The 12259-nt window shown below is 42.7% G+C and overlaps 1 protein-coding gene across 1 annotated transcript in view; it reads right to left on the reverse strand.

Annotated features, from left to right (window-relative positions):
- dnm3b (dynamin 3b) overlaps positions 1-12259 on the reverse strand; it is a gene marked incomplete at both ends in the record, with an annotated part of 43726 nt that overhangs the window by 14120 nt on the left and 17347 nt on the right. The window contains 3 exons of the mRNA XM_080778428.1: positions 5178-5346; positions 11288-11358; positions 11614-11700. Of these exons, the coding sequence (XP_080634554.1) occupies positions 5178-5346; positions 11288-11358; positions 11614-11700 (327 nt within the window). The remainder of the gene's footprint in view (positions 1-5177; positions 5347-11287; positions 11359-11613; positions 11701-12259) is intronic.

The following is a 12259-nucleotide window of genomic DNA, read 5'->3' on the forward strand; positions in this document are numbered from 1 at the left end:
GCGTTTTGAACTTGTATATCTCTTCCTTTTTCTGGTTTTGAATTTGAATCCTGAAAAGTAACCGTTTTGGACCTTATGAGGTTTCTCCAACCTACAGAGACAATAATATACAAGTGAGACACATCTTAGTCAAGTTATACCAGTAGGTGGCCATAGTGTCTCACTGTCACAGCGCCAAATGATGGCCTGTAAGAAAGAAGTATTTCCGCAGATGGTACAATAAACCAACACAGCTAAACACCCCCCAACCCGCCCCCCAGCCAACCTCACTCCCCCACGGTGCATAATGACGTATAGGCTGAAGTTGTTTGGATTATGGGTGAAGTTGTTCGTAAAGTCTGAATCGAGGACTTATTATGAGTAGTACAACTGGTAGAATGTGATTGTGGTCATTTCATTTGGATTTTTTTCTTTTGGAGGAAGGCATTAGCTCAATATTAGTACAAGATAAGGGATAGTATGGGTTTGAAATGCTGAATGGATGGAATGGAATTGGTTATGAGGCGGTGTAAGGTTCAGAGACAGACTGGTAGGGGAGGGGGGGGGGGTATTTAATATAGGGGTTTCTCCCCACTGAAACATTGGAGGCTGATGTTTGGATTAAAAACTTGTGATTTTCCTGCCAAGAATGCACGCAGTTCCAGAGGAACTGCCAACCACACCAAGAGAGCGAGGGAGGAGGTTGCGTGTGTGCGTGTGTGCGTGTGTGTGTGTGTGTGCGTGCGTGCGTGCGTGCGTGCGTGCGTGCGTGCGTGCGTGCGGCTATAGAAAGTTCAAGGAGCGAAAAACAGAAATATACAAGGCGAAGCCAATGGAGTCTATAATTTCCTACACCACCACACTAACGTATCAAATGACAATCTGTAAAAACCAATGCATTGCACGGGTCCATGTGGTTCCATTTGCACTCTCCTCTGAGTCAAAAGAACAGCAAGGGTTTTTAATGTGCAGTCCATGTGCTGTCTGCTTTCATTTATTTTTTGTGTCTGTGAGTGAACATTTGGGGTTGCATTTGGGACAGTTCCAGATTTGCAAAAGAGAAGCAAATGCCTCAACTCCCACTGGAAAGAAGTGGGGAGAAGACAGACAGACAGACAGACAGACAGACAGACAGACAGGCAGGCAGGCAGGCAGGCAGGCAGGCAGGCAGGCAGGCAGGCAGGCAGGCAGGCAGGCAGGCAGACAGGCAGACAGACAGACAGACAGACAGACAGACAGACAGACAGACAGACAGACAGACAGACAGACAGACAGACAGACAGACAGACGGAGGGGGGGCATTGGGACTAAAAAGACAAAGCAATGGAAAAAATGGGTGAATGGCAAGACAATACTCAAAGGTTCCTATACAACATACAGTAGTGTACAAACCGCATTGTCATGTTAAGGGCCGCAGGCGCATGCTGTGTGTACTTGTGAAATGTGTATTATGTCAAATGTCCAGACAAGTATAGCATAATCTGAGAAAAGAAATTAGCGAGGACCATTATCCAGGTCCTCTCAAGAGAAATGGTTATTTTATGATTTTTAGGGTAATTTTTAGGGCTGGCATTCACACTGGCAGCTACAAAAGATGCAAAGCTATACAAAGCGACGGAGAGTCACTGTTGAAGTGTTGATCGTCGGTGCCAAACGTGTCCGTCGAGCAAGCACAATATAATCCATTGAATATGAATGGTAGCCTGTAGCTTTGTATATCTGGCAGTGTGAACGCAGTGATATGAATGGTAGCCTGTAGCTTTGTATAGCTGGCAGTGTGAACGCAGTGATATAGAAGAGTGGTTCCAAAACATTTTAGCCCGTGAGAGAAATTGTATGTCTCCCCGGGACCCAAACTAGTGAAAATAGCTGATCTACAAGCTTGTAGATTTAACATTTGTTTTCTAATTCATGGAATTTCTTAGATTTTTTTTTTTTTTTTTCATTCAAGAAAGAATCTTTTTTTGAAAATGTTTGAAATAGTAATAATTAAAAGCACAAAGCATAAACTGCCCTGTCACCTGTGGTGTGGAGCAGAGTCACTGCATCATCAACTCGTCATTTGGGATAAGCCAGTTAGCCGTGTGTTAAAAATGTGTTGTGCACCCGATGCGGGGGGGAAGAGATTTTGTCTTTTACCCTTTGTTTTAAATGATGTTTTCTCGTTGAATAATTGACTACAATGTTTGTTAACTTGTGATTAAGGACTCTTGGAAAAAGCGACGAGCGACTTCGTGTGGCCGAGGGAGTTGTCGTGTGTCTGCCTGTCTACACTTGCTGTGCAGAACTTCCTCCAACCTGTACAGCAGGCACAGACAGGCAGACACACAACAACCTGTCTGTCTGTCACCAGCCTGTCTGTCTGTCACCTCACCAACCTGTACAGCAGGCACACAGACAGGCAGACACACACCAACCTGCCGAAGCCAAGATGCCTTCACCAGCCTCACCAGCACTTCAAAGGACCTATACTGTAACACACTTGCCTGCAGGCAGTGGTTCTCAAACCTTTTCATGTCAAAGACCGCCAAATTAATATGTATTTGACCTCGGTCCCCCATGTAAATATGTTTAGTGCATGAATTACTGTCATGTCCATTACTATGCCAGCTTTCTCCTCTGCTGCCATTGTACCATATCTCCAGCAACAATAAAACATTAATGTTGGATGCCCTGCCGTGCTCAATCTATTCTTTCAAAAAGCACTGTAATGCTGCCTTCACTATAACTCAGCGTTTCTCAAACATGTTCGGCTCAGGCTACCACTGGTAAATTACTTTTTCTTCCACTATGACTGAAACCCTGAATTTAGGCCTACTTTATAACACCCTTTGCCATATTAACTGTACGTAATTATATAAATCTTTCCCCCAAAGATACAGTATGTCACAAGGAAAACTGGAGAGAAAATTTGTTTCCATTAGGACAGACTGAAAATAACTTTCACACTTGGCGTTAAACCACTTAAACCCCGGCATTCCTATTCTGGGGGGAACATTCAAGTACAAATTCTCAAAAAATAGCCGATCTACAAGCTCGTATATCTGCCATTTTTAATGAAGACTTGGTGACAAGGACTTGGTGTACTGTAGGCTGACAAAGATCGCACCAAGTACAGTTTGACTCGGGTCCGTACGCGTATAGAGGTATAAAGTGGTTAAACTGAAGTGATATTGATGAATTCCAAATATTATCAAAGTATTCTGAGGAACCGCTGACTTGTGTCTCAGCACCATAGGGTGCCACGGCAACCAATTAGAGAGACCCTGAACCAGCTGCTACAAAGCAACAGTGCACATGGACCACAATGGAAACAAGCCCCCGGGGGCATTTTGTTTTATCCTTTTATCAATCATTGCCAGCGGCATGGAGATACAAAGACACATCCAACACTTATGGCCACAGACGCCCGTTTTAATCTCTGAGAGCCATCAATGTCATCAATGTTAAAGAGTGTTTGGTTCCATTTGTACACTCTCTGAGTTACAGTCCTTTAAGGCTCCATTTGGTTCCAGATTATCATACTGTACATTTCCCTGGGGACCCCACTGGAACCCCACCACGGACCCATGGGGGTCCCCGGAACCCACTTTGAGAACCACTGACTTAAAGGAGTAGTTCACCCAAAAAAAATGGCTAGTCAGACTTAATTGACTCAGTCGAGTCTACTCCACTGATCATAATTGGCTCAGGAATGTGAAAACAACAAAAAGAAATCAAGGCTTCAGGGTGTGTGTAATTGATAGAAAATAAGTAATTTTTTGAGTGAACTACTTCTTTAAGATACACATAGCCTACAGCATCAAGGAGACCCCATAACACGTGCACATCCTTGTTAGCGATTAATCATTAGTGTGGAGTGTGGACACATTAGTGTGGACACATTAGTGTGGACAAATTAGTGTTGACACACACATCTGTGCTTTTGGTTTTGGAATTCAACAAGACAAAAAGGGGGGGAAAAGCCAAACCCATTATTACTGTTCACAACCTTATCTTGATCCAATTGCAATTAGACTGTTTGTAAATCCTGTGTATGAAACCATTTGTTGGTCTCAATAACAGAATTAATCAATGACTTATACAATGACTCGTATATAGACTAGGCTAGGGTTTAAAAAGAAAAAAAAGTTTCCATGCCAAGGACTCTCACAATTAACACATTGCAACCTGGTGTGTTGTGAACTTGCAGATCTGCTATTTTTGATGTAGATAGAAAAGGAACGCACCAACTAAGTACAGTGCAACTGAGGTCTGATTTTCAAACTATAGAGGGTCTAAGTAAGACAAGTGGTTAAACGGAAGAGATATTGATAAATTCCAAATATTATCAAAGTATTCTCCCCTATAGGGCACCACGACGGTACCTACTTTGAGAAGACAACAGCCTTAGACCAGTGGTTCCCAAACGTTTTAGCCCGTGACCCAAAAGAGAAATTTGATCGCCAGCCGGGACTCAAACTAAGTGAAAATAGCAGATCTACAAGCTCACAAAGTGTTGCTTCAAGCCACGTTGTGAGCTTGCAGATTGGCTATTTTCACTACTTCTTAAACATTTGTTTTCTAGTTTATGGATTTTCTTGATTCATTGATTTATTCATCAAAATGAATGGAACAAAATCATTAAATTTTCTTTTTACTTTTGAAAATGTTCTGGAATAGTAACAATAACAGGCCGTTCTGGAAATTGGCATCGTACGGTTTAACGGTGCCGGAGATTAGCTGGTAACGGACGGACAGACACACACACGGACGACACATGGACAAAACATACTCTCTCCCCATGCCTTCCGCCTGGTGGAGACAACAATAAAAAATGTAGGAAACAAAAAAATGAAGGGACCCATAGAAATAGCTAAAAAGCCTTAGACCACTGGTTCTCAACCAGTGGTCCGGGGACCACCAGTGGTCCTTGAGGGGGTTCTAGGTGGTCCCCAGCTAAATGATGGAGAGTTGGTAACCAAATGGGCCCTTCTATTGAGAGTGTAAAATGAAACCAAATGGACCCGTTACGCTTCAAGAGTTCAATTATTGTTAAACATCTGCATTATTCTACTTTAGAGAATGTTCAGTAGAATAATTGTTATAACTTTTGGGTCTGCGAGGCTAAATCTCATCAAATGGTGGTCCTTGGCTCGAATTAATAATGGGCCATGATATGAAAAAGGTTGAAAAGCAGTGCCTTTAGACTGACTCACCTCGTCATCCTTGAACCAGGACAGGCTCTCGGCCGTCAGAACGAACCAGTACTCCTTGGCTCCGCCCTTGATGATGCTGATGTTGTTGATGGTCAGCCAACCCTTGCGGATAACCTGCCGGACAGAAGGGGGTGAGAGGTCAGGGGTCAGCGGTGACGTGCGACAGTGTCTGATAAGAGAGGGAACTGTGTGTAGTGTGTACAGACGGAGGAGGTTCAGTGACACCAGGAAGTGGTCATTCTGTTGATGACTTATAGTTCCACCAGGGCCATTCAGTGACGTCCAGAACCACATGACCATACAGTGAACAGTGGTGGAAAAGGTATACCCCACAATTTATTACTTAAGTAAAAGTATCGATACTGCAATGTATGAATACTTTTCAAAATGTACTTTGATACTATTGGCATCAAAATGTACTTAAAGTACCAAAAGTAAAAAGTACAATATTTGGATCCGAGATGTAGTGGTGTAGAAGTAAAATAATTGGAAATTGGAAATAATCCCAGTAAAGTAAAAGTACCTCAAAATGTTATTTAAGTACAGTACTTGAGTAAATGTACTTAGTTTACTTTCCACCACTGCCAGTGAAACTGTACAATACACTGATGCATTTAGGGCTGCAACTATCCATTTATCCATGTACTTTTTTGAATCGTCAAGAATAGCATTTTATTTTATATATATTTTTAATATTTTTTTATATATCAATAAATGAATTATGAATGTATGTGTTATTTTATAGTTCGTTTTGCAAACGTATAAAAATGTTAAAATAGCCGGCCCAGTGATATCTTTTGTAATATTTGTACAATGACATGCCCAAAATAGGGATTGATAATTCATTGAATATTATATTAAACTGACGATTATCGGATTTTTTTTAATGATCAATTAAATAGATCAGTTGGATTAACTGTTGCACCCCTAGATGCACTGAAATGCAATGGATGAGTGTGTCACAGGGTCAAAGGTTAAGTGTGTAGGCATGTGTATGTCATCCAGACCCAACGTTGTGACTGTGGCTCTGTTTACACCTGTTTACACCTGTTTACACCCAGCATAGACATGCATCCTGGAACTGGATTATGGTGCTCAGAATGTTAAAAATCTGACTATTATTATCGGATTATTTACACCTTCCATTAATACGCTTTCCCAGCGTACAGTATACACACACTGAAATCCCTTTCACACTCACGCACGCACGCACGCAGAGTACCAAAGATTTTTGGCGAGACAGAAACGTTTTAAGCGCACTGTCATCTCTTTCATTTTTTAACAACCCGACCCAACCTGATTGTACATGCGTGCACCCAGTACTTATATGTCTATTTAATTGCATTTGCAGTCGTTTGCGGACTTGAGACGCATTTGCATTTACACATTCATACTAATGTGGTCTAAATGCTGGTGGTTTTGTGCGTTCCTCTGTGTATCTTGGGTGTTTTACACCCTACATTTTAGCGGTGTCTTTTTGGGGCGGGAACCCCTTTTGGTGTTAGCATTATGTTATGCTTTAGCTATTGAAAAATAGCAGATCTACAAGCTCATAGAGCACCACCGAGTGGCGCGCTACGAGCTTGTAGGTCTGCTATTTTTGAAAAATCGAAGAACGACTGACATAGAAACATAGCTTTTTCAGAAAACTGTCAGGATGTAGAAGACATTTATAGAATCTGATCTCAGGTCAAAATGGGTTAAATCGGACCACCCGTCGGGGGGAGGGGGGCATATTAATGCCAGGTGTAAAAAGGGGAGACTGTGTTTCAGTGCGCAGGTTGCTCAACATCGGGTTCAGGGACCACCGGGGGTTCCAACTAGACCCTCACAGGTCTGAGTGTATACAAGTATGGAACTGTACTGTACTGAGGAGGGTTAATTTGGTTCCATTTGCACACAGTCAGTGTTAAATAAAGCACTGGGGATTTGACAGTGCAGATTGGGATTACCCTCGTTAGATACCGTTGCTGTCGGGGAGAAACCTCACATCTCCATCTTCTAACCTTTTGTGCTTTTTGTAAATGAACAATTTTTACAAATTTTGAATTTGAACAGTTTTGGACATATATGAGGTTTCCACCCGACAGAGACGATTATAATGCATTAGGCCATGGAACCCCCTGCATTTGATAAAATCTTGTATCTCTGGGAGCCCAATCTGACCTGTAAACAGTGACCCTTTGACAACACAGTGCACAGAGGCACAGTGTTAATTCAGCACAGAGACCCAGATGTACAGTAAGTGTCCATTTGGACCACTGGCCCCTGGTCCCTACATTGAGAAGAACAGTGTTTCAGTGCATCCATATACTCAAGGCACTGTGTGGATCACAAAGCCACAGACAAGGCCCGTGTTAAGCTGTTCAAGTGGCCATTGTGTTAAGTGCGCACGCACACACACACACGTACACGTACACACACACACACACCACACACACAGGACATAAGCATATTACGTAGTGAGTATATCTACTGTACGGTTAGAGCCATTAATCCTGCAAACCCCTCCCCACAGCCACACACACACACACACACACACACACACACACACACACGCGCACACACAGTAGACAAGGCAGTGGGCACAGTGCTGGGTGATTATAAGGTTAGCTTCATGTCAGTCCGTTGTGGCCTGAGACGCACTTAGGAGGTTACCCACAGACAGTCCATCTATAGTCTAGCCTGCAGAGGGCAATATTATGAAGCCAATAATAAGGACACCCAGATCAATATGGCTACGAATCCCCGCTCTGAGAAAACCTTGTGCCAGGGACACCCATACAAGATTTGTGTTTTTAAAAGGAAATGCTCGTCGCAACGTGTCGAGTTGAGACGCGTTATGAGCTTGTGGGGTCCCCGGACCACACTTTGAGAACCACTGACGTAAGGCAGTAGGGTAATAAAGCCACATCTGATTTGCAATATTACACAGTCAAATCCCTCATGTGTATACTTTGGACCTAAATTAACACTCATATATCTATAGGCCTATATAGATTTAGATCTACAGTAGCTAAAGAACAAGTTTACTCAATGTCTAATGTATACGTACAGTGTACATATAGTGTATAATATATGTAAATCTTGCAGGCAACCTCTTGTGGTCTCAGGGAGTTTGGAGAGTGTTAGACAGTAAACAGCAAACTCTTACAATCAGGCCTGAAGCGGGCGGCGAGGAAGCCTACAACAGGAAGGAAGTGGGGGATTAAGATACCTGCTGGGGGCACGAGAAAATTACAAGGCACCCTCTCTGACACAACACCCTCCAGTGGTAAATAGTGTTGCTGAACAGAGTCGGCCTGCACAGAGAGACCCGGGCGGATGATAAATGCCAATCTTGAAAGGGTTGGCGTACAAATTACGGTTGCACTCGCTTTGCCTTCGACTCCTGTCTGATGGTGACCAGAAAACACATACAAAAGGGACATTCATGGGGGGGGGGGGGGGGGGGAGGGGGGTTGGGGGGCGAAGAGTGCAAAAGAGCACCACACAATGGACAGAAGTGTTACTGCAGGCAGAGTTCAACACAGCACACTATTCCCCACAGTGACTGATACTCACCAACAGATATTCTCACTAAGGGACGGAGATGAGATGCAAAGAGGCACCTTTGTGACACAGGAGGGGGGTTTAAACAAAGGGAGATGTCTCAACTTAAAATAAATGACAAACGGTGGTATAAAGAAACGGGTTTGATATTAAAACAGCACCCAAATAAGTTATCCCAGTTCAACACAAAAAAAAGTTGCAACAGAACAACGTGAAGTTAACCACAAACACAAGCCCTGCGTGGCTATCTGAAAACAGTTCTACAAGCTCAGTTTGTAGAAGTACAAATAAGATGCTGTCAGGTGGAAACCTTGTATGTCCAAAACTGTTACTTTCCTGGAATTGAAAAAAAAAAGATGCATTCCATACCATCTCTCTCCCGATTTCCTGTCAGTCTATGTCCTATCAATAAATAAATAAAAATAAAAACCAATAAATCTTAAATAAAAAATTGTTAGATATTTCATATCAACAAGCTTACGAAGTAGTTGTGGCTCTTTCAGAGCGGGAACTCTGGGGGGAGGGAGGGGTAAAGAATTTCAACAATTTTTGTATGTGATTTTTGACTCATATGTGACTTGAAAAATGAATAAAGAAACTTGATAAAAATAAAAAAACAAGCTTACGGAGTAGACCATTGATTAAAAAAATAATAATTTGAAGATATCAATAAGCTACAGTTTGTTCCATACAAGGCATTTACTAGGATGAAAGACCAAGATAATGGGCAGCAAAATGTCTGCGTGTCACGTGGGCCCACGCTACACAACCAACTCCCTTCACCTTGCACTCTGCCATCTCTGTCTGCGACAACCCAGACAAACACACAGACACAGCGAACGGCCAACACTCACCTGACTTGCAGAACTCGCTCCAGAGGCCTGGCTCTGGCTTTTTCGGCTGTTCTGCTGCTGTGCACTGAAACGCAAAACAGGGACAAGCAGGAATAAAGATAACTGTCATCAGTGTCCTGCTATCAGTAAGCTAAAGTAAGTCCAACCACAACTCTGATTCAATAGTGCAGTTTCGTCCAGTCCAATCAAACAATGTGGCTTGCACAGGGCCGGATTTGCAATCAGGGGGCTCTAAGCAAAGTATTGTCAGGGGGCCCTTGCTGCATGCACGAAAGATTGACCGGCATAGCAGACTACCAGGCAAAACGGCATAGCAGACTACCAGGCAAAACGGCATAGCAGACTACCAGGCAAAACGGCATAGCAGACTGCCTGGCAAAACGGCATAGCAGACTGCCTGGCAAAAAGGCATAGCAGACTGCCAGGGAAACAGCCAGGCAAAACGGCATAGCAGACTGCCTGGCAAAACAGCATAGCAAACGAAGTACAGTACAGTGTAAGCTCCTCCACGCCCCAACTATACAATGCATGTACTGTAAAAACGGTGCCATTAGCTCAATCTCAGGGACGTGCACAGGGATTTGGAGGGGCAGGGGCAATTTGAAAAGGGCACTTGCGGTGTGCGCGCAGGTGTGTGCACGCACACCGCAGAATATCGGTTATATTTATATATTTTTTATTTCGTTTTGAGCTTTGATGTGACCTTTTTGTACAGGCCATTGTTTTGTTGTTTGTTTGCTTTCTTCTTGTCATGTTATTAATCTTGTGTTGATTGTTTTTTACCTTGTTGTTTTGAAAAGTGCTTTATAAATAAAATGTACTTACTTACTTACATTTTGCGGGGGGTGGAGATACAAGGTTATATACTTGCGTCAATCAGTACAAATCTACACTCAGTATTGAGCAAGATATGAACATATAAATAAGCATCTGTCAGATGATCTTATCAATCAGTACAAAGCTATATTAATAACATCAATTCCCTGATGAGATCATAGAAAATAAATAGTCTAATTAAGAAGATGCCATTACTATGCCAGTGCAAAACAAATACATTCATGTAATAGGCTACTAATTATTTAAAGCAACACTTAAAGTAAGCTTTAGATAAAGTACTGTATGAGAAAATGTTTACTTTGTTCATCAGGAACAATATGGGGATTTGGGAATAAAGTGCTTTAACTTATGTGCCCACTGTGGCTGCCTCACTGCTTTTAGTGCACTAAATCGTGCAAGTGCGCGATCTATTATTAGATCTATTATCTATTACCTGTATTAGCCTCATGATATGCCTGATTTAGACATGTTTGTGGTCACGTTGGCCCCCTTTCCACCAGGGCTGAACCAGTTCAGTTATTTTTTTCTGTCTAATATTGAATCAGTTTCCACTGAAAATGAATTGGTTCAGAACCCTTAAAGTTAGTTTGAATCTGGAACCAGAAAATGGCCGCCGGTTCCGTGAAAGTACCAAGGTTCCAAGAATCTAGAACGGAACCAATTCTAGAATCAAAGTTATTTCGGTGCACAGGGGGAAAAAAAGCTTGGCTCTTTCCGGTGAGGGCTTGCAACAACTAAGTATAAATCAGGTCTTTCAAATGCACTTATATGATTAATTGTCTCTTTTCTCTGCTCCCACCCGCGACTGCATTAAACATACATTATGGTGGAGTAAGTGTGTAATGGATGGACTATGCAGACATTTACTTAGCAAAGCCAATGAAGTCCTCGTGGTTAGTGTTGATGTAGGAAAGCTGCACGTCGATCAGCAGGAGAACCTGTGGACAACACACGGATATGAAGCACGTTTTATACCGCTTTTATACCGTCTTTTTAAAGAATTCTGTGATTCCTTTATAGTGACATGTTTGACTTATAACCGAATCTAACGAAAAACGAGATCAGTGCATGCGTGCGTTGCTGTGTGTGTCATGTGTGTGCCATGTGTGCACTGTGCATGATTGTGTAAACAGCGTTATCATTGTCAGCTTGCAGGGCAGGGGGAGAGTGTGTGTGTGGCGGGGAAGTGTTACCTGATCTTTGGCGCGACCCTCTCTGTCTCGTATGTGGGAGGTGACGATTTTCTCGGTCTCCTCTCGCAGCAGTGGGAAGATGTCCAGCTATAGGAGTAGGACACAGTGCATCAAGAAGATGTCCAGCTATAGGAGTAGGACACAGTGCATCAAGAAGATGTCCAGCTATAGGAGTAGGACACAGTGCATACAGTAGGACACAGTGCATACAGTAGGACACAGTGCAAACATCCTGTGTTTTTCTGAAACTAAGCTTGACGAGTCCACTAAGGACCCAGAGATAGAAATAGAAAACTATACTGTCATTAGGAACGACAGAAACAGGCATGGTGGTGGCGTGTGCATGTATATTCACAAAGACACTGAATATGTTACTCGTACTGAATTACAGCATGATGAAATTGAAACTGTGTGGGTTGAATTAATTTTCAAAAATGCTAAATCAGTACTAGTTGGCACCGTCTATAGACCGCCTGATCAGCACGGGTTCTATGATATTCTTGAGGGGTGCTTAGCTGGGGAGGAATCTGTAGAGAAAATCCTGATTGGCGACTGGAATACGGACATGCATCGTAAGGAAGTGCCTGTGTTTAAATCGTTTAGTCGGCTCTGTGATCTGCATGGTTTCAGCCAGCTAATTACCCAA

This window comes from Protomyctophum bolini (genome assembly GCF_963924005.1).
Source record: "Protomyctophum bolini genome assembly, chromosome: 12".
NCBI classification, from domain to species: Eukaryota; Metazoa; Chordata; class Actinopteri; order Myctophiformes; family Myctophidae; genus Protomyctophum; species Protomyctophum bolini.